Source organism: Pyrenophora tritici-repentis, chromosome 8 (genome assembly GCF_003171515.1).
Source record: "Pyrenophora tritici-repentis strain M4 chromosome 8, whole genome shotgun sequence".
Classification (NCBI taxonomy): Eukaryota; Fungi; Ascomycota; class Dothideomycetes; order Pleosporales; family Pleosporaceae; genus Pyrenophora; species Pyrenophora tritici-repentis.
The window spans coordinates 1996062-2023928 of NC_089397.1; the positions used below are offsets into that span (position 1 = coordinate 1996062).

At 50.6% G+C, this 27867-nt stretch overlaps 10 protein-coding genes across 10 annotated transcripts; 6 read left to right on the forward strand and 4 right to left on the reverse strand.

Annotated features, from left to right (window-relative positions):
- Positions 1–399: 399 nt before the first annotated feature.
- Positions 400–1994, forward strand: PtrM4_142300 (ProP, Permease major facilitator superfamily; the record flags this gene model as incomplete). The annotated part of the gene is made up of 3 exons (XM_001942259.1): positions 400–580; positions 632–1291; positions 1339–1994. The coding sequence occupies 3 exons, from the start codon at positions 400–402 to the stop codon at positions 1992–1994; spliced, it is 1497 nt and encodes a 498-aa protein (XP_001942294.1).
- Positions 1995–2355: 361 nt separating this feature from the next.
- On the forward strand, positions 2356–3555 carry PtrM4_142310 (Gly-transf-sug domain containing protein; the record flags this gene model as incomplete). The annotated part of the gene is made up of 1 exon (XM_001942260.1): positions 2356–3555. One exon carries the CDS (start codon positions 2356–2358, stop codon positions 3553–3555), a length of 1200 nt encoding a protein of 399 aa, XP_001942295.1.
- A 1143-nt stretch (positions 3556–4698) lies between these two features.
- Positions 4699–6069, forward strand: PtrM4_142320 (uncharacterized protein; the record flags this gene model as incomplete). The annotated part of the gene is made up of 1 exon (XM_066109561.1): positions 4699–6069. The coding sequence occupies one exon, from the start codon at positions 4699–4701 to the stop codon at positions 6067–6069; it is 1371 nt and encodes a 456-aa protein (XP_065960483.1).
- A 567-nt stretch (positions 6070–6636) lies between these two features.
- Positions 6637–7020, forward strand: PtrM4_142330 (uncharacterized protein; the record flags this gene model as incomplete). Its single annotated transcript, XM_066109562.1, has 1 exon — positions 6637–7020. One exon carries the CDS (start codon positions 6637–6639, stop codon positions 7018–7020), a length of 384 nt encoding a protein of 127 aa, XP_065960484.1.
- Positions 7021–9234: 2214 nt separating this feature from the next.
- Positions 9235–9933, forward strand: PtrM4_142340 (uncharacterized protein; the record flags this gene model as incomplete). The annotated part of the gene is made up of 1 exon (XM_066109563.1): positions 9235–9933. The coding sequence occupies one exon, from the start codon at positions 9235–9237 to the stop codon at positions 9931–9933; it is 699 nt and encodes a 232-aa protein (XP_065960485.1).
- A 1108-nt stretch (positions 9934–11041) lies between these two features.
- On the forward strand, positions 11042–14026 carry PtrM4_142350 (uncharacterized protein; the record flags this gene model as incomplete). The annotated part of the gene is made up of 1 exon (XM_066109564.1): positions 11042–14026. One exon carries the CDS (start codon positions 11042–11044, stop codon positions 14024–14026), a length of 2985 nt encoding a protein of 994 aa, XP_065960486.1.
- A 630-nt stretch (positions 14027–14656) lies between these two features.
- PtrM4_142360 (uncharacterized protein) lies at positions 14657–18100 on the reverse strand (the record flags this gene model as incomplete). Its single annotated transcript, XM_066109565.1, has 1 exon — positions 14657–18100. The coding sequence occupies one exon, from the start codon at positions 18098–18100 to the stop codon at positions 14657–14659; it is 3444 nt and encodes a 1147-aa protein (XP_065960487.1).
- Positions 18101–18139: 39 nt separating this feature from the next.
- Positions 18140–19492, reverse strand: PtrM4_142370 (uncharacterized protein; the record flags this gene model as incomplete). Its single annotated transcript, XM_066109566.1, has 1 exon — positions 18140–19492. One exon carries the CDS (start codon positions 19490–19492, stop codon positions 18140–18142), a length of 1353 nt encoding a protein of 450 aa, XP_065960488.1.
- Positions 19493–21148: 1656 nt separating this feature from the next.
- On the reverse strand, positions 21149–23206 carry PtrM4_142380 (uncharacterized protein; the record flags this gene model as incomplete). The annotated part of the gene is made up of 1 exon (XM_066109567.1): positions 21149–23206. One exon carries the CDS (start codon positions 23204–23206, stop codon positions 21149–21151), a length of 2058 nt encoding a protein of 685 aa, XP_065960489.1.
- Positions 23207–23235: 29 nt separating this feature from the next.
- Positions 23236–26313, reverse strand: PtrM4_142390 (uncharacterized protein; the record flags this gene model as incomplete). The annotated part of the gene is made up of 1 exon (XM_066109568.1): positions 23236–26313. The coding sequence occupies one exon, from the start codon at positions 26311–26313 to the stop codon at positions 23236–23238; it is 3078 nt and encodes a 1025-aa protein (XP_065960490.1).
- Between the last annotated feature and the right edge of the window lie 1554 nt (positions 26314–27867).

Consider the following 27867-nt stretch of genomic DNA (forward strand, 5'->3'; position numbering starts at 1 on the left):
CGCTTCAGTGACACACTCGCGGTGGACACAGCTACCGCAAATACGGCGTCTCAATGTGAGTGTTATCAGTAGCAAGTATAGGTCTCGTGGTTGATATGGGAGTTTTATTCGCTTTGAGTGATCGATGAACTACGGGTGACCGAGAACCACAATGCCGAGCTCACAACAGTTCGTAGAATCTCCACCTTGAGGATCAAATTCCGCGGGGAATGCATGGCTAGTCGACCCCATGGGGTCGGTCCGGCAGACACCAGTTGAGCTAGTGGGCCGCCCCGTATATGTCCAGACCCTAGGAATATATATATGACTGTCATCACTGCGCGACAAAACTTATCCCCCCACCTCCTTGGGACGCAGACACAACGAGAAAGTGCGCAGGTGGCTATCGAAACGCACATCATGCCGGAACTCAGGGGCCGAGCTCTTATGCTCACCATCAGCGTCCTCACGTCGCTCGGATTCATGTTAATTGGATACGACAATGGTCTCATGGGCGGATTGGTTGGCGCGCCAGCCTTCAACAAGACCTTTGACCACCCATCCTCGGATATGATTGGCACTATCGTAGCCATTTTCGAGAGTGAGTGATTGGAATCAGTGAATAACGGGTGCACAAGTAACGTTGGTACAGTCGGCTGCTTCTTTGGTGCCATGGCAACAGCAGTAATTGGAGAGAAACTCGGTCGTCGCAAGAGTGTCGCCATTGGCGCTGTCATCAGCATTCTCGGCGCCCTCCTCCAGGCTACCGCATACGGAAGGGCACACCTCATCGTCGGTCGCATTGTCTCAGGTGTTGGTCTGGGTATCATCAACTCGACCGTGCCTGTGATGCAAGCCGAATTCAGCCCCAAAGCGAGTCGCGGTATCTACGTTTGCGCGCAGCTGTCGACGCTGAACTTCGGTATCTTCTTGGTATACTGGATCGACTATGCGTTTGTTTCGCATACTTCGGACTATGCATGGCGCATACCTACTATCCTGCAATGCATCATCGTCCTGGCGATTCTTGGGTTGTTGACTGTCATTCCAGAGACACCAAGATGGCTGGCGGCCCACGATCGTCCGGATGAATGTCTGCGGGTTTTGGCACGCGTGGCAGACGTACCTGAGACCGACCCCGAGGTGCAGAGGCTTCACACCGTCATCACCGAAACCGTTGCGTTCGAGCAGTCGAGACAAGCAGGGTGGAAGGACATCGTTCGGAGCGACCCAATCAAGTCCAGGAGACGTTTCCTGATCGCTTGCGGCATCCAAATGTTCCAGCAACTTGGTGGTATCAACGCCATTATTTGTGAGTAGGCGCAATCGAGTTGGACCAAACACTACTAACGACGACAGATTATTCCGGAACCCTCTTCCAGAAGAGCATCGGCTTCGATACTCACATGTCCGCCCTGATGAGTGGCTTTTTGCAGACCTGGTTCTTTGTCGCCTCATTCATCCCATGGTTCCTCATCGACCGGGTCGGCAGAAGACCGCTGCTCCTCTCCATGATCAGTCTCATGGCTGCCGTCATGGCAGTACAATCTGGGCTCATCTATCAGGTACAATACAAGACCGCATCGGCAAAGGGTGCAGGTATCGCAGCAGCCGCCATGCTGTTCATCTTCCAGGGCGCTTTCACCATCGGCTTTCAGGCTACTGTGTGGGTGTATCCGTCCGAAATTCTGCCACTACGCCTGCGACAGCGTGGTTCGGCCATCTCGACGGCCGCGAACTGGATATGCAACTATATCATCGTGCAAATCACACCTCGTGCGATCAGCAATATCGGATGGAAGACGTATATCATCTTCGCCGTGCTCAATGGTCTTTGGGTGCCGATCATCTTCTTCTTCTTTCCCGAAACCAAGGGACTTGAGCTGGAAGACGTGGACCGCCTTTTCTCTGGCGAAGCGAGCCGAACCGATTTGCTGGACAAGGACCTTGATGACGAGCGAGTCGAAAGTGTTGTAGTTGCGAAAACAGTAGAGTGTGCTGGACATGTATCGTGAAGGTAGCCGAGGGAGGATGTGGATTTTGAGTATTGACAGGGAAGAAGAGTGGGAAATAGATAATCCTATCATTTCCGTGCATGGCTCAAAGTTTTGATCGCATTTTGGCAGGGAGATCGGATTTCCATGTGGTTCGCTCGGCCGTCAGCTTCGGTGGAGGTGTACCGTAAGACGAATTCGGCCCTATACAATGATGATGTGAGCATGCCCAGGAACATCCTAGGCCAATCTCTGAAACTGTCGGTGTCAGACGCGTCATCTCGTCCTTTCTGATTTCAATTTCCTTTTGGTTTTCTACTATTATGCCAGTTAGTCCCTCTGAATCTTTCTGTGTGACGAGGTACTCGCCCACCCCATCGCCATGTGGAATCAACTTCGCACGTACTACAACGCCCTAAAGCCGCAAAAATCTGTGTATCAGTACATGCCATTAGGCTACGTACCCGTCACAAGCTCCCGGACCCGTCTGACAATCGTATCGGCAACCTGCCTCATCTTCCTGTTCGCTATCCTCACAGCCACTCTACACCCCGCAGAAAAGGCGAGGCAATACGGGATATTTCAGTCTACCGAGAGCCCCGCACATGATCCTATACCCAGCATTGTACACTATGTACAGCTCAAGAAACAGGCAGACTCTGTTCTGCATTTCCGGTTCTACCACTTCCTGACCATGTGCGCCGCAGTACTGTACATCAAGCCGACGCAGATATACATACACACTGACTTCAACGACTCGGATATCAACATCGCCAGCGCGCGGGGTGACAAATGGACCAAGGCCGTCATCAACACCTTCGCAGACAAGCTCATCTGGAACCATGTCCGCGCGCCCACCTTTGCCGGTCAAAACCAGAACGAGCAAATCTCTGCCATCCAGCACAAGTCCGACTTCATCCGCTGGGAAGGCATCGAAAAGAGAGGAGGCATCTACATGGACTGGGACGTGATACCGCTGCGGCCGCTGACGCCCATATTGAACGCTGGCTTCGCGTTTATCGGCGGCCGCCACTATGGTGGCGCTGGGGAAACAGGAGGCATAAACGGAACCATCAACAACGGAGTCTTGATGACGATACCAAACAGCACCATGGCGCGCATCGTCGTGCGCGAGCAACACGCCGCCTTCAACAGCGCGTGGGAATCCAACCTGCAAAGCATGACGTTGATCGCCGAGCGCCTTGTCCCGATTCCGTACGAGGTCCTCATCCTTGACCGCAACGCTTTCGCGCCCACACACTGGTTCAGAGAGAGCACCGATCCGCTCTTCCTGCCCAACGACGGCGACCCGTCTCCCGTGCCCGAGCACATCAACTCGACGGATCCGATGGAGCTGTACGAAAATGCAGTCAAGAATCGAAGAAGGCGCGCCGAGTGGGAGATGAATTTCTCAGCCTCGTACATGCTGCATGCCTTCTCCATGGGCAATTACCACAAATACGTCAACGCCAAGCTCATTCTGAGTAGAACCAGCAACTTTGGAATTGCCACGTACGATATTGTTAAGCACATGGTAGACATGGGCTACGTTAGCGCCGATGACGACTCTGACGAGGCATAAAGTTGCCTGGAGATGCAGTGGTTCTTTTGCATAGACATAGATTAGATGCAGGGCGGGATTTCCTTGAGTACACCGTGTACAATACTGTAGCTTGTAATGGTAAATTGGCCTTTTACGTAAGCAAGCGAGCTAGGTTTTTTTGGGAGCATAACTACCAGTACTTCTTATTTAAGCGATTTAAATGTTTTTCTGTTTCTGTCTGCCCTACCCATTGCTGGGACCCTCATTTCCGGAGGCATGACTGACACACGCGTTCGTTTCATCGCATTCTGTCCACTCGCGAATGATATCCCTCGATCGATCTCCGGATCACTTGGCCGCGGCATGTTCCGTCTTGACCGCCGAGTCGTAGATGATGAGCGGCGGGGCAGGGATGCGGGGGTCATGGAAGTGGAAGCAGAAACGAAACGCAGTCGCTTTATTGCCGCACAGGATCGCCGCCCTTAGCGAAGTACACAAACGCGAACGTAAAGATGGGGCTGAAGTGGAGTCAAGATTCCATGAAATGCAAATATAGAAAGTGCTAATATTGTTATGGGGCCATTGAACGTACCAGGGTAGTCTGGCTAAAACCTGGCTAGGTATAGTCGTAGCATGAAGAATTACCAGCCGGCTTAAGGGGCTTCTCTACCCCTTTACCTTCCGATATCATGTTATGGTAATAGTAAAAGGAAAACGTCACATGACCATGTAAGCACCACATGCATGTGGGTTATGTTGGGTATCTCTATGTACAAGATCCCGAGACTTTACAAAAACACAAACAACACAAACACCCTAACATGATCCATGGGCGAGCGGCGCACACGGGCGAGCGGCGCACCCCACCAACTTTACTCACCTTACTGATCTTAATCTACAATGGCTCAACGCAGCGCTACTCAATTACTATCAAATGAAGCAGATATTCAGCTTGCTATCTCATCTATTAATGCGCACCAGATCCAAGGTACCCGTACTGCTGCAGTAGTCTACAACGTAGCCGAAACAACGCTCCGCCGCCGACGCGCTGGTATACCTGCCCGACGCGATTGCCCGCCCAACTCAAGGAAGCTTACCCAGAGAGAAGAGGAGGTGATTATTAGCTATATACTTCAGCTAGATCTGCGTGGATTTGCGCCTACCTACACAGCTGTACGTGATATGGCTGATAAGCTGCTGGCTGCGCGTGGTGGAGAGCAGGTTGGAGTCAACTGGCCATCTACCTTTGTTAAGCGTACAGACAGTCTTCGGACGTGTTTCAACCAAGCGTACGATAGGCAGAGAGCTCTTTGTGAGGATGCAACATTAATAAAGAGGTGGTTTAAGCTTGTAGAAGAGACAAAGGCTGAGCTAGGTATCTGCGATGAGGACGTCTACAACTTTGATGAAGCTGGCTTTATGATGGGCAAGATTACAACGCAGCTAGTTATAACAGGAGCAGAGAGGAGAGGCAGGCCGAAGAGTATTCAGCCAGGCAATCGCGAGTGGGTAACGCTGATCGCTGCTATCAGCGCTGCTGGCTGGTCAGTCCCACCGTTCCTCATCTTCGCTGGCCAGTACCACCTATCAGCCTGGTATAAGGAAGCTGAGATCCCACGCGACTGGGCGATCGCAGTCAGCGATAATGGCTGGACGAATAATGAGCTTGGAGTTGAGTGGCTAAAGCACTTCAACGCTCACACGCAGGCTCGTAGTGTAGGCGCGCGTCGCCTGCTTATTATTGATGGCCATAAGAGCCACCAATCTCTAGAGTTCCAGGAGCTCTGCAAGGAGAACAATATCCATACGCTCTGTATGCCTCCTCACTCATCTCACCTACTCCAGCCACTTGATGTTGGCTGCTTCTCGCCATTGAAGCGCGCGTACAGCCGTGAGGTGGAGAGCCTTATGCGCAACCACATCAACCACATCACCAAGCTAGAGTTTCTGCCAGCGTTCAAGGCAGCATTTGATCAAGCGTTCACGCCAGCCAATATCTGCTCAGCCTTCCGCGGCGCAGGCCTTGTTCCTCTACAACCAGAGGCTGTTCTATCAAAGGTAGATGTACAACTGCGTACACCTACTCCTCCAGCAGCTCTGCCAGAGGCTCCCTGGGTAGCTCAAACGCCGAGCAACGCGCGTGAGCTTGAGGCTCAGTCAAGCCTAATACGTGAGCGCGTGCGCCAGCACAAGAGCTCATCACCAGCTTCAATTATTATGGCGATTGACCAGCTAAAGAAGGGCGCCGAGGTGATGATGCTCTCTGCTGAGCTGATGCGCGATCGGATCTCTAGTCTTGAGAAGGCCAATAGCGCAGCCTCAGAGCGTAGGCGGCGCTCTAAAAGGCGTATACAGAAGCATGGAGTACTCACAAAGGGAGCTGGAGAGGATATACTGGCTCAAAATGAGGCTGACCAGCAGATTGCTCATGAAGAGCGTCAAGGAGGAGCGCGATCAGGCCTCAGCCAGCGGGCTCAAAGGCGCTGCACTAGGTGCAAGGAGACTGGGCACAACTCGCGCACATGCAAGACTGATACTATTAATATAGAGTAATCTACTGTATCAATATCTAGCAATAATATTATCGCGTTGTTGAGATGCATCGCTTTAAAGTTGCAAAAGTTGGTGGGGTGCGCCGCTCGCCCGTGTGCGCCGCTCGCCCATGGATCATGTTATAGAAACTCCACAACAACCACCTTACATAGAACGGCTCAGCCAAAGTCCTACATAGTCACCGACTGATACAGGACTCTAATAGAAATATAATAATAATATAATAATAATAATAATAATAGTAGGAGGATAGCCAACCGCTACGCAACAGCCTCTGCTACGCAACAGCCTAGGGATACAGCCTTTTGCTACCCCCGCCATAGTGCGCCAGCGTCGCGCGAATTCAGATCGAACGCCCTAGGGAGACGACTCCCTAGAAAATTTGCCGGAGATTTTAGCTTACACCGCTCATTTCCAACATTAGACCGAACTTCTGTCCGCCCCGGGTGCTGACACCCCGCCTTGGGATGGCGTATACTCCTATTCCCTCACCGCAAATCGCACCTGGTTTTAGCGCCTCGCTCTTACACAGGTTATCCTTCACAGATCTTCTTTAACAAACGCACCATGTCGCGAAACGTTAACGAAGATCCTCTGAACCTACAGTCCGTCAGGACTGCAGCAAGAAGACAAGAAAAGGCACTCTCTAAGTCCTCTAAAGAGCCACTGCCTACATTAGGTATTAACTCCCCCGCTATAGGGATAACAGAACCCACATCCCGCCATAGCCTAAAATTTCGCAGATACGAGTACAATACCCGCGCCCGCGAAGCCTCTAGGCCCGCCCCACAGCCTACTTCACAAGAAGAAATAGACCCTAAGGGATCTGAAACCGACACCCCCCGCGGAAGAAACCCGTCATTCACATTTCTAGATCTAAAGGACATTGCCGAACTATCAAGCTTAAGAGGCAAACTGCGCGCAATAGACCCTCCAGAACCCCGCGACTAGAGTCGCGAAAACTGCTAGTCAGAATGGCTAAACAAATACCCTATGGATAGACTCCTAGAGCACCTTGCCAGAACTAAACAGGACTTGCACTCAGCTATAGCCTATTATTATTATTATTTATTGGAACAAGGTCCCTCTAGTAATATGACTACTGTGGATAACCGAGTGAGAGGGACAAGGCGGGGTGGCTGCAACGTATTGTATTAACTATCATGTTGAGTGTCACCGACTTTGGCTGTTGTGGTGGGTGCTATTGCCTACCAGGCAGTGCCTGCCACACTAGCATATCATGTGACTCTCAAGCACCTTCTATCCTAGACTAAACCCAGATATTCTCAACACTCCCCCTCAGGACAGGTCCGGTCTATAGACAACACCTAGTTAGTTCTTAAATCTCTTAATGTCAGATAGCAGGCATGTCGAGCCGAAAGTGCCGACACCGCTAGCCAATAACGAGTTAGCGTCTTAGCAAGAACAAAACTCTCAGCGCGCACCTTAGAACAGAGAGGACACGAACAATTATCAACAACCATCAATTTCATCCTGTCAGATATAATGAGATATTGCACAAAAGTGATGGATGTTGATGATTGTCTGTATTGTGTTCTGTCTATCGTGTGTCCGCGCTTGTGGCCCTCTTGAGGGGCGCACTGACCCTCTCTACGCTGATTGGTTGCTGCCAACGTCGAGTAACCCTGCTATCTGACACATTCACTTTGTGTGACATCTCATTTCATTTGACACTTAAATGCAACTCGCTGCAAAGGTTTTATTATTCCATCTACAGTCGGGTGACAAAAAGAAAGAGACTTTTTAAAAGTTTACTTTTTCTAAGCTCTATATCTAAAGAACTAGACTAGCTAGACTAATACATTTTAGTTTTTTAGAAATTTAAGAACCTTCTCTTTAGGTAAGGTGTCAGATTTTTTATGGATGGGATCAAGTGTATTGTCTGTGTCTGTCTACGGCTCTGTCTGTGGGAGGTGGCCTCGCCTCGGGCTTGGCAGTGCTAAGTCCCGGCGCTAGCCCTGGTTTGGGGGTCTCATGTCCTTCCCCAACCACCATCGGCTCGATCATGGAGCAAAACCTCGCCTCAATCTGACATAAGGTTACTATAAGGTATACTTAGTAAGCAAAATAAAGCTAACCTAAGGCAGTAAAAGTAGAGTTCAAAAAGAGCTAGAAGAGAGTTAGGTAACATGGTTGGCAAGCGAGCGGCGCACCCAAAAACACACCAAAAAGCGGAGTTTTGGCAACTGAATATCTCAACAACCACCAAATAGATTTTTCTTAAAATCTTACTGTGAAGCTGCACACACATAAGCATGTAGATTGTATAGTTATAGGACTATAGCTAACTCGGTTGTAGAGTTGTCAAGCAAAAACGAAAAAATTCCATTTTTTTAGCCCCAAAACTCTATATCTCTACATCTAGAGTAGCTAGGGCCCTGTAACCATAGGATCTTATACAATTATAATCCTAGAGTTCTAGTAAAGCTTTTAAGAAAAATCTATTTGGTGGTTGTTGAGATATTCAGTTCCCAAAACTCCGCTTTTTGGTGTGTTTTTGGGTGCGCCGCTCGCTGAAAGGGGCCGGCCCTGAGGGCAATTGCCAGAAAGAATCAGATGAATTCGTTAACCTAAGATCTATGGAGGGCTATCCGGCTATATAGTTTCTTCGGATAGATATCCGGCTTCCGGATATCTTTACCGGTAACCGATGTGTCGGGCGGGTCCTTCGTCCGGTATCGGCAGGTTCTGATGTTCTGGTCTCCGAGGCTTCCAGCCGAGTCTCATCCGACTGGGCCTAGCCCATTACACTCGCTTGCGTGCGCCGCTCGCTTGCCAACCATGTTATGACTTTTTACTGAGCGTATAAAAATTTCTAAAAAAAGTTCCTAAGATACTAGCTGTTGGGAATCGAACCTGCGGTAGATAAGGCAGCTGGTTGCTGCATGCACGTGTCAGATAATAGCACTGTTGAAGATGAGAGCGTACAGACGCTGGGTTAGACTAGCGCGACCCGGCATCTGAGAGAGCCAATCGGATCACAGGAAGGCTTGGCACCCCCCAGGTGTGCCCACAACCGTAGACAGAACCAAAAACACAATCAATAATCAATATCATCACGATCATTACCCATTTCATCAGTATTCCAGATAAGAGTGAATATCTGACAATTAAGAGTCTCACTACCTTTACCTACTTACCAAAATGACCACATTTACCACCCGCGACGCGACCGTGACTTTACGCGACCAGTCAGACTACACCGGATGGATGCTGCAACTACAAGCGCGTTGCGTAGCGCACAATATTTGGGATAAGATTAACCCAAAATCTACCACTCAGCCCCTACGGGAGCCAAAAGACATTAGAATCCCAGTATTCGCTAACTACCAAGCAGCTGCTGGCATTGGAGAACCAGAGCGCCTAAGCGAGCTGTCTAGCAGCGGGCAAAAGGCATTCAAAGAAGATCTTGAGTACTATCGTATGTCGATGGAGCAGTACAAGAGCGACCGACACCGGTACGAAAAGGAGCAATCGAGCTTCCAACATATCATGACCTTGATTCAATCAAGCGTGTCACCACACCTACTACGCACATGCTGTCTCCCAGACAAGACATTACGCGAGTGGATTGCCAACCTACAACTGACCGTTGGGGTTGATGACGAGACTGAGAAAGACCGAGCACGCGAGCGCTATCTTGCGGCCCTACGGCCCATGAGAAGCGCGGCGCAATGGGACACGTGGCTGGCTGAGTATGACCAAGCCGCAACCCACGCGGAGACGTACAATGTCCCGAGCTATCCCAGCTTAGCACAACAACAAAAGACTTCCTGGCAGCCGTCAATAAAACTGCACCCATATGGGCCACCAATTTTCAGGATAATGGTCGTGGGGCAGTAGGCATGAGCCGGAAGGAGATGATGAAACGGTTCCGAGAGCATATGATGATAAACCATCCCTTAGATCAGGGAAGCACAAAGCAGCTATGGCAGCTTACGATGGACCATATGGATCAACTCTTGCTGGCGGTGAATACGACCAGGAGCTATCAGGGACGCCTCATAGTTCGAAATCCGCGCCATCGACAAAAATGAAACCGGGGCAGACCCCGCTAACAACGTACCGGGGACGTCCTCGTAAACAACGCCGAACTGGGGCAGACCCCAATACCAACGTACAAGCTGGAAGCACAAAGTCCACGCTTAAGAGATCTTCAGAACAAGACTCTTTCACCACTGCTGGAGTACAATGCCAAGCATGTGGACAACATCATAGCATCAGAACATGCTTTTATCTCTACCCAGAGACTGCCCCAGAATGGTGGCAACCTAATGAGACAATAAGCGAGCTCATTAAGTTCAGACGCATACATGATTCATCGTTTCAAGGGCTAATCCGCGGACAAAGCAGACCCCGTACTCGCACACCAGTGCTGAAGCAATCACATACACCGACCCCAGATCTCTCTCAGTCACCAATCGAATGACTAGAAGGCCGAAAGATTACGGACGTAGACGCCGCGCTCACTACCATCGCACGGAGTGGGACAGCCGAGCACACGTACCCTCTCGCACGATCATTCATTCTCGATTCAGGAGCGACGTGCCACATCACAAACAATCCAGATCGGATATACAACTACCGCCCGTCATCATTAGGAGACTACATATGGGCTGGTAGTATAAAGATTTGGATACGGGGATACGGGACCACAGACATCACGCTGCAACATCAGCATGGGACAACAAAGCTAGTGCTGCGAGATGTGGCAATCTGCCCAGAGATCGTATGCAATCTAGTGTCCTTCCGACTGCTACGGCAGAGAGGAATCTGGTGGGATACCAAATCAAACCCAACTAACCTACGAGGACCAGACGATCAAGTTATTGGCAACCTCTCAGAAACCTTTGGCCAGTGGGTATTAGAGTACAGTCCTCTACCCCAGGCATTTGTCCATACAAGAGCCATCACAACACGCACGCAGAGAGGACCAAAGAAGGCTTCAGCGATGCTATGGCACAAGAGACTCGGCCACCCAGGACCAGCAGCAATCGAGCATCTCGTGCAGCAGTCTGAGGGGGTGCGAGTTCAAGGGGTGACGACAGTACAATGCGACTCCTGCGGAAGAGCCAAGTCCAAGAGACAGATACGACGCCTACCACGAACAAACGACGAAGGCCCAGGAGAGCGACTTGCTATCGACTTCCATACATACGAAGTCCAGGCGATCACAAAAGAGAAGAGCCAAATGCTCATTACCGATCGTTTCTCAGGCCTCCAATGGGACCTATACTTTACCGACAACCGGACAGCCAAGTCCATTATCCGGCTGCTCACAACTTTCTTCTTATTTATGAAGAACCATTACAACATATCCGTTAAGACCATAGAGTCTGACAACGAGATCACAACTGTTAAGCCAGATGTCGAGCGATGGCTGGCAACACAGGGCATCAGAGTCGAGCCCTCAGCCCCAGACACACAGGCACAAAACGGTGGAGCCGAGCGCTCAGGGGGTGTAAACAAGGAGAAGGCACGCGCAATGCGACTTGACGCCAATCTCTCTTGGGAACTGTGGCCAGAAATCACTCGAGCCGCAGTCTATCTCTACAACAGAACCCCAAACTACAACAATCACTGGAAGACACCATACGAAGTCTTCTTCACACGAGTAGCTTTCAGCAACGGAATAGTCACATCTCTCCGAAAACCAAACCTCACTCACCTTAAGGCATATGGCTGCAAAGCTTTCGCCATGACAGACGACACCCACAGAGGGAAGTCGCGCCTACAACGCCTCGACCCAAAGGCATGGATCGGATACCTAGTCGGATACCGGTCATCAAACATCTACCGAATCTGGATACCGTCACTCGCCAAAGTGATGAGCACTAGAGACGTCGTCTTCGACGAACAGTCAATTTTCGATGGCAAAACCGAAGACCTAATGGACAACCTCATGCACAATACGCTAGAAGAAATCGCGACACACGTGAGGACCATTGAGCTGCCAACACCAGCGCAGCAACCAGAGACGGAGTCCTTCTATGAGGACAGTCCACCGGAGGAGTCACTCGCTCAGGACAGCGAGGGCGACCAGCCAGGATACTATCAAGGGAGAAAAATCCGGGACAGCTACCCGACACCTCCGGCGACACCGCCACCCGCAGCGTTGCTCGCGCGGCTAATGGCAGGAGCATCGCTAGATGAGAAGGATCGACAAGGAACCCCTAAGACTGCCCCATGGGCAGCAGCGTTCATGGCGGGTACCCAGGCCGGAAAGGTTGGAGAATACAGAGGAGTAGCTATGGACAAGGCTGCGATTGTGAGAATGCTCGCCAAAGGCTTGAAGCCCCATCGCAGCCAGCTACCACCTCTGCCAACATGCCGAACTAAGCTTGAGGACCACCCAATGGGAGAACTATTCAAAGAAGCAGAACAGTCCCATCTAGCAAGCCACTATCAAATGAACTCATGGACAGAGTTCCCCATAAAGAAAATCAAGCAAACAGGACAACAAATCCTGGGCTGCATGTGGGTATACACCTACAAACTTGACAAGCATCACCGACTACTCAAGTGCAAGGCACGACTAGTCGTCCGCGGTGATCAGCAGCGAAACATCACATCGCAAGACACCTACGCGGCAACACTCGCAAGCCGGTCGTTCCGAATGCTAACCGCAATTGCGGCAAAGTACGACCTAGAGCTCAAACAGTACGACGTGGCAAACGCCTTCGTGCATGCGACAATAGACCGAGAAGTATTCATGAGAATGCCACGCGGCCATCAGAAGCCAGGCACTATACTTAAGCTCAACAAGGCATTGTATGGACTGCGCATATCCCCGCTCCTCTGGCAGAAAGAGTTCACAGGCACTCTCAAAGAACTCGGGTTCCAGGAAGTACCGCACGAACCCTGCTGTCTCATCAAAGACGGCATCATTATCTTCTTCTACGTGGACGACATCATACTCGCATACCACAAAGACATGGAGCAATCCGCCCAGCAGGCAATTGCCCGCCTCCAGGACAGATACCTCTTTACTGGGGGAAACGACTTACAATGGTTCCTCGGCGTCGAGATTATCCGAGACCGAAAGGCGCGGACGATCCAGCTATCGCAGGCGGCCTACGCAGACAAGATCAGCAGACTGGCCGACCGTACCGACATTAGACACGACACGCCGATGGCGACTGCCGAACTACTACCAAGAGACGGCCTCGCCTCCCCATCAGAGATCAACAAATACCAGCGCAAGATAGGCTCGCTCCTCTTCGCAGCCGTGACCACTAGACCAGACATCGCCTTTGCGACGTCGCGGCTCGCCCGCTTTCTCTCCAACCCAGGACCGGAGCACCATGACGCTGCCGACCGAGTCCTCCAATATCTACTAGCGACAAAGCACCTCGCGCTACAACTCGGAGGAGGCGCTGGACTACAGATAGCCAGCGATGCTTCCTTTGCCGACAATACCCTAGACAGGAAGAGCTCACAGGGCTACGCGATCAAGCTCTTCAATGGACTCATCGCATGGAAAGCTAACAAACAAGACACTGTCACAACATCAACGACAGAAGCCGAGCTCCTCGCTCTATCTCAAGTAGCCAAGGAAGCTCTATTCCTGTCCCGTCTCCTCAAGGAGCTGAATATCCAGCTTGACACCCCTAGTATCACTATTCAATGCGACAACAAACAGACTATTCGCCTAGTCACCGAGGAGGTCTCAAAGCTTCAAACCAAACTCAGACATGTCGACATACACAATCACTGGATCAGACAGGAGGTGTCGACAGGCCGGATCTCCGTAGAGTACATACCTACCGCGGATATGATCGCCGACGGTCTCACCAAATCATTGCCACCAAACAAATGGCCAGAATTCCTAGAACAACTAGGACTAGTCCCCGCTAAGGAAATCCTGGCGAGAAACTCGGCACCGCTCGAAGAAATTCAAGAGAAACTTGAAAATCTCGTGGTAAGCCTTGAGTAGGACTAAGTGCCCAGCTTGCAAGCGTGAAGAGCGTCCAAGCTGAAGGGGTGTGTCAGATAATAGCACTGTTGAAGATGAGAGCGTACAGACGCTGGGTTAGACTAGCGCGACCCGGCATCTGAGAGAGCCAATCGGATCACAGGAAGGCTTGGCACCCCCCAGGTGTGCCCACAACCGTAGACAGAACCAAAAACACAATCAATAATCAATATCATCACGATCATTACCCATTTCATCAGTATTCCAGATAAGAGTGAATATCTGACAAGAGGATAACACGCAGCCTTATAGAGCGCAGTACCTTACTAAGTATAACTACTATTAGATCTCTACTCTACCTTACCTAACACTTATAAGTATTAATAATCTAAACTCTTTAGTGTTAAGGATCCATAGACTCGGCCTATGGCCCTGTCAGATTAGATGAGATATTGCACAAAAGTGATGGATGTTCATGATTGATTGTATTATTCTCTGTTCTAAGGTGCGCGCTGAGAGTTTTGTTCTGCTAAGACGCTAACCCATTATTAGCTAGCGGTGTCGGCACTTTCGGCTCGACACGCCTGCTATCTGACACACCCCCTCAGCTTGGAAGGCATATTGCAAGCTGCATAAACTGGTTGATCGATCCTACATAATGAGGCCTTCCAGTTGCTCTTGCACCTCCTTAAGCTCAATCTCTCTGAGCGGGGCTTCTTCGCGCTCGACGAGTCCCAGTTGATCAAGGAACCTGGCCCATTTATTGGCTGGCAGTGGCTTTGTGAACCCGTCTGCGATCATGTTGTCAGACGGCACATACTCTACCTTGATCACCTTTCGGGTAACCTCTTGTCGTAGCCAGTGATTGTGTATATCAACGTGCCGAAGTTTTGTTTGAAGTTTGGCTACGTCCTCTGTGACTAGTCGGATGGTCTGTTGGTTGTCGCATTTGATTGTGATTGTTGGATCGCTCAGAGTTACCCGAAGCTCCCTCAGCAGTCGCGACGTGAATATGGCCTCCTTGGCCACCTGGGAAAGAGCAAGTAATTCTGCTTCCGTGGTTGAAGTAGTAACGGTATCCTGCTTGCTTGCTCTCCAGGAGATGAGGCCGCCAAACAGCTTAATGGCGTAGCCTTGTGAGCTCTTCCTGTCCAGGGTGTTGTCTGCAAATGATGCGTCACTTGCTACTTGAAGACCTTCACCTGTGCCTAGCTCCAGAGCTAGGTTCATTGTCTTTCTTAGGTAGAGTAGTACGCGGTCCGCTGCCTCTTGATGTTCTATGCTTGGATTGACTAGGAACCGAGCGAGGCGCGATGTTGCGAAGGCGATGTCGGGTCTTGTGGTGACTGCTGCGAACAGCAGAGATCCAATCTTGCGTTGGTACTTGCTGACTTCAGCTGGTGCTGCGAGTCCTTTTCGTGGTCGGAGTTCGATGCCTGACATTGGCGTATCATGCCTTACATTTTGGTGGTTGATGAGTTGACTGATTTTGTCGACGTATGCAGCTTGAGATAGCTGTATGGTCTTCTGCTTGCGATTGCGCATGACCTCTACGCCGAGAAACCACTGTAAGTCGTCTCCTCCCGTACAAGCGTATTTTTCTTGGATCCGGTTTATGGCCTTCATTGCCTCTGATTCTTGCTTTGAATGGTACGCAACGATGATATCGTCCACATAGAAGAAGATGATAACTCCGTCCTTGATCATGCAGCATGGCTCCTGTGGTATTTGTTGAAACCCTATCGAAGCAAGAGTTGCGGTGAATTCTTTCTGCCACAGTGATGGTGAGATCCGGAGCCCGTAGAGTGCCTTTTGCACTTTGAGTAGAGTGCCAGGCTTCTGATATCCTTTTGGCATCCTCATGTATATTTCTCTGTCGATTGCAGCATGCACAAAAGCATTAGTGACGTCGTATTGCTTCAGCTCAAGATCGTATTTGGCGGCGATTGCCATGAGCATTCTGAATGAGCGTCCTGCCAATGTTGCTGCATATGTGTCTTGGGAGGTTATGTTGCGTTGTTGATCTCCCCTTACCACCAATCTTGCCTTGCATTTGATGAGGCGGTGATGCTTGTCGAGTTTGTAGGTGTATACCCACATACAGTCTAGAATCTGGTGCCCTGCTCGTTTGACTGGTGATGCTTGGACCTCAGTCCATGACTTCATTTGTTGGTGACTCTGAAGGTGTGTCTTTTCTGCTTCCTTGAACATTTCGTATAGTGGATGGTCTTCTAGCTTTGAGTATGCTGTTGGGAGTGGCGGTAGCTGGTTGCGATGGGGCTTGATTCCCTTGGATAGCAGTCTCTTCACCTGAGCCTTATCGATTGGCTTTCCTTCGTGTTGACCAATGTGTCCTGATTCGGTGCCGGCCATGAATGCGGCTGCCCATGGACTGGTCATTGATGTTGATTGGTTGGACATGTTCGTCATATCCTCGTTGTTCACCTCTCCTTGAACTAGCAAGGCCACAGGTGGAGGAGTTGGTGGCGGGGTTAGATATGCCTCTACCACCTTCCTTCCTTGGTGGTATCTGGTTTTCTGAGTGCGCGGGCTCTCTTCCTGCGTCGTATCGTCCTCGTAGAACGTCTCGGTTTCTGGTTGTTGGCTCTGAGTACCTGGGAGTTCGACTGTTCTCACCCAAGTTGCGATTTCCTCTAGGGTGTTGTGCATGAGATTGTCCATCAGGTCCTCAGTCTTGCCGTTGAAGATTGTGTCTTCGTCAAACACTACGTCGCGAGTGCTGATTACCTTTGCCATGGATGGGATCCATATGCGGTAAATGTTCGTTGACTGGTATCCCACTAGGTATCCAATCCAGGCCTTCGGATCTAGTCTCTGTAGCCTGGACTTTCCTCTGTGGGTGTCGTCTGTCATTGCGAAAGCCTTACACCCATATGCTTTTAGGTGAGCTTGATTTGGTTTTCGAGGTCCGGTGACTATGCCGTTGATGGCAGCTGCGCGTGTAAAGAATATTTCGTATGGTGTCTTCCAATTGTTTGGGTAATTTGGCGTTCGATTGTATAGGTATACCGCCGCTCTGGTAGTTTCTGGCCAGAGTTCCCATGGAAGGTTTGCATCCAGTCGAATTGCGCGTGCCTTTTCTTTTATAACACCCCCTGAGCGCTCGGCTCCTCCGTTTTGAGCTTGAGTATCTGGAGCGGAGGGCTCGAGTTTGATTGATAGGGACGTGCACCATTTTTCGACCTCTTGTTTGACGGTAACGATCTCGTTGTCAGTCTCGATGACTTTGACTGTGATGTTGAATTGTTTCTTCATGAACTGGACGAAGAGGCCTAGGAGGCGAATGATTGAGCGAGCCGGTCTGTTGTCCTTGAAGTAGAAGTCCCATGTGTATCGGGACCGTCGGCAAGTGACCAGCATTTGGCTCTTCTCCTTGGTGAAACTGCCGTCCTCATACTCATGGAAGTCGATGGCTACCCTTTCACCTGGCCCTTCGTCGTTCAGTCTGGGCGTCCTGCGTATTTGTCGTTTCGATTTTGACCTGCCGCAGGCGTCACACTCCACGGTAGTGATGCCCTTGATCCTCACCCCCTCAGATTGCTGCACGAGGTGCTCGATCGCGGACGGCCCGGGATGTCCGAGTCGTTTGTGCCATAATATGGCAGTAGCCTTTTGTGGTGATCGTTTGGCTCGATTCATACGCACATGAAAGGCTGAAGTTGATGTAGTAGGTGGCTCGATAACCCATTGCCCATAGTGTTCCGATAAGGTGGCAATGGTTGAACCATCCCATCGTCGTAGGCTTGTCGGGTCTTCTCGATTGTCCCACCATATACCTTGTCTTCGGAGCAGCCTGAATGATACGAGGCTGCAGAGGAAGTCTGGGCACCAGGCAACATTGCTCAGGTGTAGAATTTGTTTGCCCTGAGCCCTCTCTGCCGTCACCTTGACTGCTCCGTATCCTTGTATCCAAACCCTTGAGTTGCCAGCCCAAATGTAATCTCCCATCGCAGGCGGGCGTACCTCTTCGAGCCTTGAGAGGTTGTTGCAGATGTGCGTCGTCGAGCCAGAATCCAGGATGAATGCATCCTTTAATGGGTATCCTTGATTGCTCGCATTGAATGCCGCTTTCATCATGCCCTCGTCCAGCCTCGAGATCTCGCGTCCATCTAGTCAATCAGTGACTGAGTCCGGTGTTTGTGATGTCTTAATGTAGGGTGTAATTGATCGTGATGCCGTAGTTAGGCGTGGTCGCTTCGTTTCCAGGTTTGTTTCCTGTATTATTCTTTGTAAGTCTGCATCATGCTGAAGTTTGTACTGTACCAGCTTTGTGATGTGTTTGTTCGGTTTGAACCAATCTGGGGTCTCCAAAGTTGGGTTGACATAGTAGCAGCTACTGATGTCATGGCGTTGTTCACAAGCAGGACATATGTCGCCAGCGTCTGCTGTATTCCTTTTCTGGAACTGCTTGGACTTGTTGCCAGGTGCATTCATTTTGCGTTTGTTTGTTTGCCTTTGGTTTCCCTGGCTAGGGTTGGTAGATGGCGCTCTAATTTGCACACTTGAGGCGTCCCCCTGTGTGTTCGAGTCGGATTCACCGCTCGCCGCGTAGGCTGCTTCACCCGTCATAAAGGCACTTCTTGATTTGCCTCGTGTTGGGTGAGCTAGGCTCATGTGTTCGCGGAAGAGTTTCATCATCTGCCTTCTTTCTATATTGTTCCGGTCGCTTCCCGCTCCAGTGAATGTTGCCATCCATGCTGGGGCAATCTTAGAGACTGCTTTTAGGAAGTCGTCCACAACCAGCTTGCTTTGTATCACGTCCCCTATCTTTAGGGCTTCGGCGCGAGTTGCAGCTTGGTCGTATTCGCTGAGCCATGATTCCCAATTTTGCGGGCTTCTCATAGGTCTCAAGGAATCGTGGTACCTCTCTCGTACCCTTCTGATCTCATCGTCGAGGTCTACTCCAACTGCTACCTGGAGGTTTGTGATCCAGGTGCGGAGAGTTCCATGTTCCTCAAAGCAGCTCACTTGAAGGTGTGGGCTAACTGTTGCATTCAGGTGTCTGATCATTGCCGCAATGTTTGTGCGTTCGTCTCGATAGTTTCGTTCGCGTATTTTGTATGATTCAAAAACCATCTTGAATTCCCTTGAGTCCCCATCGTATGCCTCCTTCCCCTCCGCTGAGAGTTCTGAGTATCGAGCTGGTATGGCTGGAGTTTGAACAGCAGGGTTGACTATGTCAACTGTATCTTGTGTAGGCGCTCGGGCATTGGCTCTCGCGGTTCGTGTAGAGGAGGATGGAGCTGATGATGTATTTCTCAGAGCAGCGGCTGGTTCATAGTCGGATACGAGTGGAGGGAGAGGTTCGGTCGGCTTTGTACGAGGCTGAGTGTTGCCCGCTGGATCTACAATGTCCCAGATCTCTAGGGCTTCGCATTGCATCTTGATTTGGCGGTACCAGGGGATCCATTTGCTCGAGTCGGTGAGGATGACTGTTGCGTCCCTCTGGCTCTGGTTTGTCGCCATTATTGCGTGTTCGTTGCTCGTTATAGAGGCAGTGAGACTCTTAATTGTCAGATTAGATGAGATATTGCACAAAAGTGATGGATGTTCATGATTGATTGTATTATTCTCTGTTCTAAGGTGCGCGCTGAGAGTTTTGTTCTGCTAAGACGCTAACCCATTATTAGCTAGCGGTGTCGGCACTTTCGGCTCGACACGCCTGCTATCTGACAGGCCCCCATATCGATAAGATCCTTATCTTATCGGACTAGCGCCTTGGCGCCCACAGCACAAGTTCGGGCTCACAACGTAGATAGCTCGATAGCTTGTTACGCTGGTAAATGGGTCGGGGTTGGGTTGGGGTTGGGTTACCTTAATAGGTAATGACTAGGCTAACTTGGAACTAGTCATTACCTATTAAGGTAACCCAACCCCAACCCAACCCCGACCCATTTACCAGCGTATAGCTTGTATCTTGTCAAATCCAATCTTTCTCTACACTCTTGATTGATCCCTCACATTTAGCACCTCTAGGGATTAAGCTAAAGCACTTTACTAAGCCCCTAATAATTATAGTACTTATATAAAGACCTGTTCGTTGTATAGTTATGCGATAGCTATATCTCTAAGATATATAGAACCTTTTTTACCTTTATACATGCTTAGAACAACTGCGTCCTTTCTGTAACACTCGCTCCGCCTGTGAGGGATCGATCAAGACTGTGGAGAAAGATTGGATTTGACAAGATACAAGCTATCGAGCTTGTCGGCCGGGCAAGCCAGTCTCCATGCATTTACTTCTCACCAGCTAGCTCTCCTCTTATAGGACTAGCTCCTTCTGCTTAGTGGCTGGCCTCTTCTAGGCTTCACCCCGCACCTATATAGCTAGTCCTTCGCTGTTCTCAATACAACAACGATTTCGCCCACTCAGTTCCCCGATAGAGCTATCTACGTTGTGAGCCCGAACTTGTGCTGTGGGCGCCAAGGCGCCAGTCCGATAAGATAAGGATCTTATCGATATGGGGGCCATGGGCCGAGTCTATGGATCCGTAACACCGCCTACAGAAGTATAGACTTAGATATTAGTATTCTATACTATGCTAGTTTATCGCTGTCTCCTGCTATACCCGCTGTATAAGTCCTATACACCACCCTATTCTTAGACACCTCTAAACTCACTATACTCCCCTATTATAAGCTAAAACGACATTTATGTTACAAGTAACAGGAAGGATTACTGGCAACAAACAGATACAAGCTATCTTTTGTAGAAAAGCCAAAAACCATATTAGCGAACCATACCAGAAAACCATGTAAATTAGAAAAACCAAGATAGAACGGCCTTCGGCCAAAGTCCTACATAGTCTCTGACTGAAAAAGGACTCTAATTGTTGGAAGGCCTTGTACGATCGTACGGTGAATAACAGTAGCTAAGGTAATCTTGTGTATTGGTATTCTGGTGTATGATGATTCTACGAATGTGGGGGCTACGAAGGTATACATAACGTTGGGTCCGAGTTGGGCCGAAGTAGGATCGAGGCGGTACATTGGGCCTTATTAGGCGACACACCGTGTGTATGCCGACACTGGCAATCTTTTCTTATTGTAACGACTGATGTAAGGAAAAACGGGTCTTCTAAAAAGAACACACTGAGAGGGATTCCAAATAGGCATATGTGCCTACTCCGTAGGTCGCTGCACAGATCCCTCTACTCGGATTGACAGCTTGTTGCTTTCGATGAAACGTTCTAACGCGCGATTTGGTGTTGCTTTCGTGAATGCGTCCGCGGGGTTGTCCTCTCCGTTGATCCAGCGGATCTCAGTGATCTCGCGACGCTCGTATGACTGCCGAAGCGCCATGATGTCGATCATCAGTCGCTTCTCAGCAGTTGTTCCGAGTTTGACGAGGCATTCATACAAGGAGTATGAATCCGTACACACAATAAGTGGGATCGGTGGTAGACCTAGGCGTCCTGTAATCATCTTGAGGGTTGTCAGGATAGCGATAGCGATGTCGACACCGCTAACCATGCCGTACGTTTCTGAGGCGAGAACGCTCCGGGTAACGCGTTTGCATTTGGTCGAACTCCAATGGATTACGTTACCACGAATATCAAACGTGCTGTCTTGTCGACTCGACTCATTCGCAAGGATAAGTAGGTACCCTAGCTGTGAGCTAAGGTCTTGGTTGTTCGCGAAGGATCCGTCTGTGAACACTACCAGCTTTGCTGTAGCGAGGTCGAGAGGGACGTATCGCAGGCCTCGTTGTATGCTCTCAGATTGCCACTGCAGCCGGCGGTTAAGCTTCACGTATTCCGTGTCCTTAGGTTGTTGTATTTGCGCAGCCGCGGAAAGATCGAACGATGCTTCAGGTTGGCATATCGACGCAATGTACGCGCCACGCGCGCGCTGCTCCATGTACTTCTGTGCTCGGTTTGCTGCCTTCGGATCAATAATTTCGATCTTGGCACCTTGTCCCTTCTGCGTAAGTAGAATCGTGTCTCCGCGCAACGTTAGAGTACATCCGTTGAACTCGAGTGATACTTCTTTGGACAGTCTCTCCTTGGGCTTGGCTCGAAAATTGGCTTTCTGGAGCGCAGCGTCTTCTGCACCAGAGAATGCAGGCGTCCCAATCGCGAGAGTATCGTCTGTCTGCAGGCCCACTATTCCAAACGCTTCCCGTCTCCCGTTCGTGATCAGGAGGCACGGGTCATACGTTGATGTAGCCATGTCGAGCTCCTTGCAGTGGTGTCCTTGGTACGTAGCAAACCAGTGCGTAGCAAACCAGTGGACTCCTGCTTCCGCGATTCCATAGAGTGGCTTGATTACGCGAATAATTGTTCCCTTGGGATACTTTGTTATAAGCTCCTTTGGGAGGTGCGCTAAAACCGTGCGGAATAGCTCTGTTTGTGCCTGTGGGTACGCTTGCGTGATATCTCGTAGTTCCACAACCATGCCCTCATCGAGTAATGCAGGCGCTAGGGCTAGAATCAGGCGCTGGCTGGCTCGTTGGATGGTTGGCGACTGCGTCAGGATCTCGTGTTTGCCCTCGTCATTGTAACCTTGAACAACGAGGCGTGATTTCTCGTACGGGACCATGGTCTTGCCTTTGACTTCGCGGACCATGCGCGATTTGAAGATACGATACCCGCCGTGTAGAGTTGGATCAAACAGCTCAAAACTGAATACTCCACGGCCGACGAGGTCGTCGATCTCCTTCTGATCGGATGCTTCGAATGGAGCGCCCGGGACGTTAATCACGCCGTCATTGCGTAGCTTGACGGCCAGGGCGTAATCGTCCTCCTCCTTCTTCGACAGGTACTGCACCTTGGGCTTGTTCTTTGATCCAGGTGGGCGGCCCCGCTTGCGCGGCTGAGCCGCTTGGTTGGCTTCCGCCGGTGGTACCGGTAGTGGCGGTTCATCAGCAATCGCTTCGTCTGTGGTCGGAGATCCACCTGTGCCTTGATCTGCGCCGTCTATCGCTGTAGTCAGATCGCGATAGTACGGTTTTACGACAGTGGATCGGAACGTCGTTGGGCCGTTGATCATGTCTACAGTAACATCGTGGTCCTTCATATCGATGACTCTATACGGCCCTTGCCATCCATTCTTCTCGCGCCATACCATCACCTCACTCTGAAGAGGCAGTGACAGTACCCCGTCTGTAGTAGGCCCATTCCTGGTACCAAGTGCGTTGCTCACCGCATGTTCCGCTGAGGCCTTCCGCAGCGCCCTCATCGCTTTCTGGATTGCCTCCGCGCGATGGGTTATCGAGGGAGATGGTGGTGAATCCATGGATATCCGGGGTATGCACCGAAGACGAGCAGCGTGGGTACGAGCCCGTCTGGGCCTGCGGTGTCGTTGACGGCCTTGACTGCCATCTGCAACACTGCGGCGTCGCTGGTGCCAGTGTCAAGCTCTGTCCTCAGGATCTCGTACGCGCGTCTGAGCGGTGCGTGGTATCTTTCTACCTTGCCGATAGACCAATGGGCCTCGGTTGGCACTTGTTTACATGTGATTCCCATGATCTTCGCCTCTGATCTGAATTCGACTGACGCGAAGTTGGTGCCGGCGTCGTGGGTGACGATATCTGGCGGCCCTTGGTATGTATCAATCCAGAGCAGGCGGAGTGCTTCCCAGGTGTCTTTCGCGCTCATAGACGGTAGAAATCGCGCGCCGTTGAATGTTGTAGCCGAATCGATCACGTGAAGCACTGGTTTCCCACTCAGATACATCACATCTACGAGGATCTCGAAGTTGAATTCCCGATCATCTTTCAGCCTAAACTTGAATCGGCGCGGCGCTGGATCATGCGCTTGGCAGTGATGGCAGAACGTTTGGATCTCTCGGAGCAGCCGTTCATCCACGTCCTCGTGTCCTGCGCGTTTGAGCAATCGTATCAGCCGTTCGACGGCTGGATGCCCGAACCTCCGGTGTAAGCGTCGGAGCTCAGTCTCCGTAAGGAATACGCGCGCGCGCTCTGCCTTGCTTAGGTGGAACCACGGGTGTCCCCATTTGCGAATCACTGGAAAGGTAGCTTTTCCTTGTACCAGCTGGTCCGTAGTATTGTTGAAGTACACGTGGAGCCGGTCCATGTCTTTCAGACAGAGGAGAAACGGGGTGGGTGCGTTCAAGACCTCAAATTTGATCTTTCCAATCTGTGTCGATACATGTGCGGTTCCAATCGAAGTAGTGACGCTTCCTTTGCCAAATTGCACAGATGCGTTTCCAGCAGTAGACGTATCTAGAGTTACGGTGGGGTCCTCAGTTTGGAGCGCCCAGAACTGCTCCTTTCCGGCTGTCGATACATTTGAGGCACCAGTGTCAGGAAGAATGCCTTGGTACGTGATTCGCGAGTATCGATCCTCGATAAGGAACTGCGTTGCGGGCGTAATAGGCTCCTTGCACCTGTAGACGTCTTCTCCAGTCACGTGGTGCAAAAAGGCCTGATCTGTGAGGTACTTAACTGCCAATCTTTGGTCCTCATCATCTTCGTCTTGCTCCTCTAGGAAGAACTGGTCGACTTCTTCCCCCTCGTACGCGACGAGAAATGTGCTAAACTCCATTTGCTCTCCCGTAATCGCGCAGTGTGTGATGTACTGCGCTTTTGAGCGTTTTCTTTCTTCAAGCGTGTGGTTTGTGGACCAACAGCCTGTCTTGCCGCAGACGTAACATTTCTTGTCGATTTGTGTGTTGACTCCAGAGCGGTGCTGAAGCCCACCGCGTCCGCGGGTGAATCCGCTGCGTCCACCGCGAGGGTTGTAATTCCCTCGCAATCTTCCAGAGCTGTTGTTGTTGTACCGACGATCCAAGTAGTACTGGCTATCCGTATCCGCCTCAGTGAAGTTGACGGAGACGGTCATGGCGAGTGAGTTTTCGATTGACGATCGCAGATCTCCAAACAGAACCTCGCATTCTAGAGACGGCTTGTAGAGTGCCATCTCGAGCTCCTTCACGCCTCGGCATGCTGTGATTACAGTCGTTCGGAGCGCGTATTCTCCCATGTACTGCTGTCCAAGTGCTCTTTGACACAATTGGAGCTTGTCCAGCATGATGTCAAGGACCTCGTGGAGGTTCTTTTCGGGGTTCTCCCTGCGGACTTTGACAAACGATGTCGTCGTCCAGTCCGCGTAGTAATGGCCGTGGTTGACGTCTGTGTCGAAGTGGTTCTTGAGCTTTGTGTAGGCAGTCAAGAACGTATCCATCCGCTGATCGACGAAGTGGAGGTAATACTCCTCTGCGCGGCCGTCGAGAATCCGTGGAAAGACTGCATGGAACTGCCCTGGCTCGATGTCTGCGTGATAACAGATGCTGTAGAAGATCTTCAATTTATCGTCTAGGAGGTCGTACGGCTTTCCCGTATACTTTTTGTCTCGGTCCCACATTTTCACGAAGACATTGATCGTCTTAGGATCCAGTTTCTCATTGCCAAACTCGATTGGTGGAACTGCCTTGTACGGGTCTGTTTCACCAGAGGGCACAATTGGGGGAACGCTCAGTCCCTTCGGACGTTGCGGGTATGCTGGTGTATACTCGCGGAATCGGTCGAAGTTGTTGTAGGTGAGGGGAGGTTGCTGACTTTGGACGCGCTGATAGGCTGGCTGCGGTGCGGATTCAGTTGTCTCTACAGGCTGGCTTCGGATTGGTTGGTTTTGGGCTTTCTCAATCGTTTTTGCTAGCTGGTCCTGAATCTGTTGTTCTTCCTCAACGGTCTCCTGTCGTCCTTGCACACGGGCGTGGGTCTGGTCTTGATCGCGGGTTTGCCGACTGTCTACGTCTCGGCCTCTTGTCCTTACAGGCGTTTGGGTTCGGCTCTGGGCCTGGCTTGATAATCTCCTGTCTGTGGACTGTACTGATCCTTCACTGCGTTGTTGCCGTAGTGCCCGCTCTTGCAACATGTGCGCAGCTGATCGTGTGTCAAACACAGCCGACTGGAATACGTCCTGAGGCCATTCTAGGTACTCCTCCATGCGTAATAACCTAGCTAGAGACTCACTAGGTGCCATATTAATACGGCCAGTATACACTCCCTTAAAGCGGAGGATCCGCTTTAGTTCCTTTGTGTATATTGGCTGGGCACGTAGGAACATTGCCTCTGTCCATCCTTCAAAGTCCTGACGGAACTCCCAAAAGAGTTCTTCATCTGCTGTTGGTCGATCTGTATAGTCCGCAATCGCACGCGCAATGTACGTTGTTGCTGTAGTAATCCCTACCTCATCGTCTGGAGCTTCAACGTTGTCCTCCCAAATCTCTGGATCGATGTGATGCCATTCTCTTGGTTTTATGTTTGTGGTCCCTAGTAGCGCCTCTAGTGTGGGTACCACTCTTCTACTACTGCTCGCCATTCCTACTGCCGGTGTCCTGGCTACCGGTGCTCTTTCCGATGATGTTCTCTCTCCTGCTATTGTGTTCTTGTTGACGCTTGTTGCGCTAGCTGCGTTCGCTAGAGATGCGTCGGTGGTCGTGGGTTGTACACGGGTCAAATCTCAACCGGTCGGTTGGCGCGTGTATAGACGGCGTCTTGGAACGCTTCTGATACGGCTGTAACGGTCGGTCGCTAGCCACGAACGACGCCTGATATAGCTAACAGTGAGCTTAGCATAGATAACTCCGCCTTGCTGATATAGGCAATCTAGGGAACGCGCGGGGTAAAGAATCTATCTCTTCTTAACCTAACTGTCTGTGACTGCCGTGCAATCACTGATCAGTGTTGGAAGGCCTTGTACGATCGTACGGTGAATAACAGTAGCTAAGGTAATCTTGTGTATTGGTATTCTGGTGTATGATGATTCTACGAATGTGGGGGCTACGAAGGTATACATAACGTTGGGTCCGAGTTGGGCCGAAGTAGGATCGAGGCGGTACATTGGGCCTTATTAGGCGACACACCGTGTGTATGCCGACACTAATGGAATAATAATAATAATAATAATAATAACAGGAAGGATTCTCTCCTTGATGGTGGGCGCAAGGTTGAAGGTCAACAAGCCCACGTCAGAAGGTAACGATCGGCGCGGGGCGCGCAGATCACGTGACTGACATCCCGCCAAGACCAACCATCCGAGGGATGGCAGGGCGCCTAGGGATGGCAGCCATCACGAACATCATTGACATCCCAGGGATGTAAGGGATGGTCGGGATGGCACTCGACAAAGCAACGAGTATATAGTTGTGGACGATTCCCTTAATACACTCGTTGTAGTCAACTTCAAATAGTTCATCTCTTACCTAGATTGATACTAGTTATTCTATCGTTTATATAGAATTGGATTGTTCTTCCAAATACCTAATATCCCACCTATTCGCCAGACAACCCACACAAAACCAACAACATAAGACTCACCTGCCTTAGTGCGGACCAGGAAAGAGCAGTATAACCCCTCCGTGTAACTGTAACGGGCTGAGCCCTAGGTCACATGACTAGACCAGTGGCCTAGTCGCTTCCTTCCTTCTATCACTCCTTCCCCCAGCAGCCCGTGCGCCGTGCGCCAACCCAAACAAAGCGGGATGGCCGTCCACTTCCTCTTCTTCTCTTCATCTCGACTGTAAATAGCATCTGGATTAGGTAGCTGGAATACAGTACCTATAGACTGTTCACAGTAACAATTTAGCTACTACTTAATATGTACTAGGATATTTTGTCAGAGGGGGCCACAGAAGCCGGCCTACCAGCATCATACCAATCTTACCTGGCAAATCTGCCCTGCTATTCGGCCCCAAAATCGAGAATGCGACTACTTGGCGCCTATCTTTTCTTAGCGCTGTGGATGCCGGTTATGGGCTTTGCGGAGAGGCTGACAAAAGCGACTGTGAATGCGGATGGTCGTGGGAACTGTCCGGTGTGGGTACAAGAAACTGTGCGAATGATTCTGATGGTCATGTGGTTTCATCATGATGCT